Source organism: Brugia malayi, assembly GCF_000002995.4.
Source record: "Brugia malayi strain FR3 genome assembly, contig: Bm_v4_ChrX_scaffold_001, whole genome shotgun sequence".
In the NCBI taxonomy this organism is placed as follows: domain Eukaryota; kingdom Metazoa; phylum Nematoda; class Chromadorea; order Rhabditida; family Onchocercidae; genus Brugia; species Brugia malayi.
Genome location: NW_025062479.1, coordinates 13579428 through 13585220, shown reverse-complemented (window position 1 = coordinate 13585220; position 5793 = coordinate 13579428). Strand labels below are relative to the sequence as shown.

At 23.4% G+C, this 5793-nt stretch overlaps 1 protein-coding gene across 1 annotated transcript in view; it reads left to right on the top strand.

The window, feature by feature from the left end:
- The window catches only part of Bma-unc-1 (uncoordinated protein 1, putative), a gene marked incomplete at both ends in the record, with an annotated part of 6588 nt that extends 3164 nt beyond the window's left edge, over window positions 1-3424 (top strand). Inside the window, 5 exons of the mRNA XM_043074751.1 lie at window positions 1095-1270; window positions 1900-1997; window positions 2251-2373; window positions 2864-2955; window positions 3349-3424. Coding sequence (XP_042930685.1) covers window positions 1095-1270; window positions 1900-1997; window positions 2251-2373; window positions 2864-2955; window positions 3349-3424 — 565 coding nt within the window. The remainder of the gene's footprint in view (window positions 1-1094; window positions 1271-1899; window positions 1998-2250; window positions 2374-2863; window positions 2956-3348) is intronic.
- Window positions 3425-5793: the final 2369 nt, after the last annotated feature.

The window sequence follows — 5793 nt, the reverse complement described above, 5'->3', positions numbered from 1 at the left end:
TCTCTTTGTCATCTATTTTTTATCTCTTCAAATTCATTTTTGTTTTTGTTTTTTTCTTTTTATTTTTCATCTTTAGTAAAAATAAAATCACGAATTATTCTTTTCTGTATTTGTGATTTAAATGATAGATTAACACTAATTGATTTCACTACATTGCATAGTTAATTTTTCAGAAGAAAATGATCATACTTTTTACTTCCGATTTTTTCTCCTTGTTTACTTCTTTAGATATTCAATAATTTTTAATTTCAAGTAAACGAAAGTTGATAAATTTCAACTATATTATTATTTAAACTAAATGAATTTATTATTATCATCATCATTTGAAATAAAGCTATCAGTTTTAAATTATAATTTAGTCTTTAACATTTTATCGCATTTTATCGCATTAATCAATGGTAGTTATATAATACTATTATCGAAAAACTTTTTGCAAATATTTCAACAAATTTTTTTTTTTCGAATTATCTTTTTACGATTGAATAAGCAAGCAAGCAATTCTCATATGCATTGCATACTGAAATGATTACTTCAAAGATTCGTTGTTTGAAATAAGAAAATGCTGACGTCTTTTCTTTTTTTTTTTCGTTTTCTTTATTTTATCTTTACTTTTTTTTTCACCAAATTATTGCTATTTATGAAAATTTAAACAAGCTTTCGTCTTTTTCTTTCTTTCTTTCTTTCATTCTTGCGTTTTTCCCCCTTCTTTCTGTGAATTGAAATGAAATTGAAGTATTGTTCACTTTTATAGACGATATCAATTTTTTAAGTATCATTATGCAAAATTGAAAATGGAAGAACAAATATTTTTCCAATAATATGTCACATTATTACCACCTAATACTTCAAAGGTTATAATAACTTTAGCGAAAGGCTATGTCAATTTTTTTGTTTTCTTATAAATGTAAAAAAAAAAGAAAAAAAAAAGACATAAAAAATATATTTTGTCATCCAATGAAAAGAAAGAAAAGAAAAGAAATAAAATAAAAAGAATTTATCAAAAAGGCAAATAAAAAAAAAATTTTACCATCAAAATATTTGCAATGTTTTTTGATTAATTAATTAAATGAAAAAAGAAAAAAACTTTTTTAAAGGGTTGTGTCATATGCTGTGCCTCCGCAAGAAATTCTTTCAAAAGATTCAGTAACGGTATCTGTTGATGCCGTGGTCTATTTTCGTACTTCTGATCCGATTGCATCTGTGAATAACGTTGACGATGCTATATACTCGACAAAATTGCTCGCTCAAACAACTTTGCGTAACGCACTTGGTAATTCAATTATTTATTATTATGATTTAGTTGAATTAAATAATTTTTTTAAAACTAAATAACTTTTTTTTTGATAATTTTAAATTTCAAAATTATTTGGATAACAGAATATGCAGTTATATAATTTTGAATAAAGACAGAAAAGATATATTAGAAAATTTATCACAAAAACAAAATAAAGTTGAAATTAAATTTTGGAATTTATAAATTTAATCATATTTATTATTCAGTGGATAGCAGATAAGATTGGTTAATTTAACAAACGATAAAAATTAAACAATTATTGAAATGGCGCTATACATTATCGTTTTTTTTTTTTTCATTTCTTTTAGAAGGAGATAGCAAATCTTTCATTACATTAATTTAACTTTTTATCGCTTATTCTAGTAAAAAGTTTGGTTTGTATTTGATAGGAAGAAATTAAATTTTGAAAAAAGGAGAAAAAAAACGATGATATGTATTACTTTTTACAGCTAAGTTTTTCATTATTGATGTTACTCTTTAAAAAAATGCCAGAATGGACTTATCTTAAAATTAGAATTGTATAATAAGACTTAAACCTTACTTTAATAAGAGCTATGTAACATATTAAGTGTTAGAAAGAAAATCCTAGGCCATTTTTTATTTAGGCATGAAAACTTTAACCGAGATGTTAACGGAACGTGAAGCTATTGCGCAACTTTGTGAAACAATTTTGGATGAAGGAACCGAACATTGGGGTGTTAAGGTTTAACTTCTCTTTTTATTTTACTTTTTAATTTTTCTTTTTCTTTTTTTTTGATTCTATTAGAAATTTTTAAACATTTTAATCTTTTACTACATATATGCTAATACTGGTAAAGAAAATTATTGAAAAGTCCGGAAATCCCGAGTGATACCATTAGTTATTACCAATAGAATGTTTTTCATTTAATGCTTTACTATTGAAAGTAAATTATCTATAAATTATAGGTACTATGGTTAATAACAGTAAATTACAGGTGGAACGAGTAGAAGTCAAAGATATTAGATTACCTCAACAGTTAACACGTGCAATGGCGGCAGAAGCTGAAGCTGCACGTGAAGCACGTGCTAAAGTTGTCGCAGCGGAAGGTGAACAGAAGGTAAGTGATTTTCACACTTTTTTTTTTTTCAATCTCTTATCATGAAATTAAAATTATCATAAAATTAAACAAAAAACAAATCATATCTCTTCTCCAGTTTTTCAGTCATTTAATTTATTTTAATAAAAATTCAAATTTATTTAAATATTTCTGAGTGCTTTTACTGAATTAAAAAAAATGTTTTTTACAATATATTTTCTTTGGAATTTATTTCATTAAGTAATAAGAATTAAATTTCTAATCATAGGAATTAAATTTTAACTAAAATAATAATTCTTTTTTGGTAGAATTATGCAAAATATATGGATTGAAAGATTAAAATGTTTATCCAAAATATAAAAATATAAGAAGGGGAAAAAAAACAAAGAAAAATGATTCATATAACATTTGTTCTAGTTCAATTTTTTTCGCAAAATTTCAATTTTACTAAATTTTGTATTAATTTAAATGTTAATTTATTTATGTTCGTAATATTTAACAAAAATTGAAGGCATCTCGAGCTCTTAAAGAAGCCGCCGATGTAATTCAATCTAATCCGGTAGCCTTACAGTTACGACATCTTCAAGCATTAAATAGCATCGCGTATAATTCTTTCTCTTTTTTTCACTAGTAAGAAAAAAATTGTTAATTTGAAAACTATTTAAAAAGAGCAAATTCAAAAAAAAAAAGGAAGAAATTATTAGAGTATTAATTTAAAATTTGATAATTATTCCATGCGTAAGAAGATAAACAAACATATTTGATCACTCGATAAAGCATATTATCTTGCATTTAACTAATTCAAATATTATGAAAAAATTTTGCTCACTCTCCTGATATATGTATTTTCAAATAGTGAAGTAATGATTTATAGTGATAATGGTGGTAATAAGTGCTATAAATGATTATATTATCATTTATAAGTAACAGCAAGTGGTGCATGTTATAACTAATGATAAAAGATGATAAATCGTTTTAAAATTATATATTTTATAGAGCGGAGCACAATTCAACAATCGTATTTCCGGTACCAGTGGAAATGTTTGGGGCATTTATGAAGAAAGATAATTAATTAATGTATTAAAAATGAGAAAGGAAACAAAGAAATAACGTGAAAATGTTAACAAGAAATTTGCCAGTATGAAAACTGGGATGAAGAAACTTTCTGGATTTCAATATATCTCACTCCACTTGTTTCGTTACAATCCAGTTTGTATTTGATGATAATATATTTGTTGTTTCTCGAGTATAGGTATAATTGTCCGTGCGATTTTTTTAATTCCAATATTACAAATTAGTTTTAGTTAATAAAAATGTTTAAATGAGTGGAAAAATGTAAATGAAAAGAGGAGAAGAAAAAAAAAAAAAGAATTTGAAATTTACATTAATTTTTATGAAAATTTATTGAGCAAAATGATAATCAAAAATTATGTTGTAAAAATCATATTAAATTTAATAACAAGTAGTGATATTAACAAAAAAAAGTGTTTATGAATAATGCAGTGATATGCATATGATTTCTTTTTCATTTTTGATTTACTTACATTTTTTGTAATTCCTTTTTTTTCTAAAAAAAAAGAGAAAAAAATATCTACAATACATTCGTTGTGCATATAATTTAATTAATTAATTCCTCCTTATTGTTGATATAATTAATTACTACAAATGTATAATGCATTCAGATAATGGTAAACACTTTTTTTCTCATTGCACATTTTTATTAAACTAATAATGCATGAATATAGTAGGAAATTACATTTCAAATTCATCAGTTTCCTTTTTTTATGTTACTTTTTAAACAAATAGTAAAATTACTATTACTATTGCTTATTATATAATATATGAAATTGGGTAAAGGTTCAAAACAACAGCAAGAAATGAACAAATTGTAGAATTTGATAGATTAAATTTTTACTGCTTTTCACAAATACAAATACTATACAATCTGTTTTGATTATATTTGATAAAATATGAAAAAAGATCTCGCAGAATATTTTCCAATAAATCCACATTTTGCTTAACATAATTGGACATTACATTCCTCTTTTTTTTTCCTTTCTTCTTTTTTGTTTGAATTTTTGAACTGAATAAGATTAATTTGTCAATCAAAAAAAAAAAAAAAAAAAATGAAAGCATGGTTTTAAAGCATTGATTGATCAATGAAAATGTTGGTTTAAAAAGAAAAGAAAAGATGAACCAGATGATTTGAACATATTATACATTAAAGCTAGTAATTATTTAAAAAATAACTTATTTTTAAGAATTTCAAAAAAAAAAGTCGAAAAGGACGAAAACTTACACTTTCTTCACTAATCCTATGAAATTAAATATTTAAATTTTGATAAAAAAAAAAAGAAGGAAAAAGAAACACAGCTTGAATTACTATAATTATTATTATTAATTACTGGTAGGAATGAACAGCTGCCCTTAATGAAATATGATCAATATTATAACCATTGAATTGTAAACAAAGCAAATATTTAAACAAATAAATATTTAAACAAATAAAATTTAGTAAAAAAAATGCTTTAAAAGAATTTTTTTGTTTCATGTACTTAATTATTCATTTGAATTTGTTTGACTTTATTCTAATTAAAATTGATTTAATTTGATTTGATTTCATATAGTGTTCTTAACCTAAATTAATTATTTTTTTTTCAAAGTTAGAAAAAGATAGCATGAAAACTTTTAAGTAAAAAAAAAAAAAAATCTGAAGATTTTAAAAAACATTACATTTACAATGATATTGATAATGAAATGTGAATTTTTGATTATTATCATTTCCATTATTTATTATTATTACTATCATTGCTATTATTAGTTATTATTATTGTTATAACTAATATTATTATTATTTCAAATCACCAAATGGACAATTAAATGGTTATAAGCAGATATAAAAAAAAATGAATAACATAAGCATAAAATAATAATTCGCATGAAACTCAACGCTACTTTTTATTCTGAAAATGAAAACTGCTTTAAATTAGACCTTAAACTAATATAATTAACAATCTCTAATTAATGATCACTCAAATTTTATAAAAAACAACATTCATTAAACTTGAACGCAATAATGAAATAATATTATAACCGTAATAACTGCTAATTACAATTGTAAATTAATAATTGTAAATTGTAACTGCAAATCACTAATGAAATTTGATTTAATCAACACTCGTTATCTTTATAGCAGTGTCTTCGGCATTTTCTCAAAATTATTCTTAGTAGCATTTCTTTTAAATCTATATATTCAATTCCTCACATCCGCCGACGCATACGCCTGCATAAAAACAAGGACAGCCGCGCAGCAAATCTTCAGCATTTTAAAATATGAAATTATCAGCGATGTGTCAAAATGTCCCTCTTCTTATTTCTAAACTAATTTTTATTAAATTTTATTTATTTCCAAATATGACTTACTGCTGTTTTCCTATAATA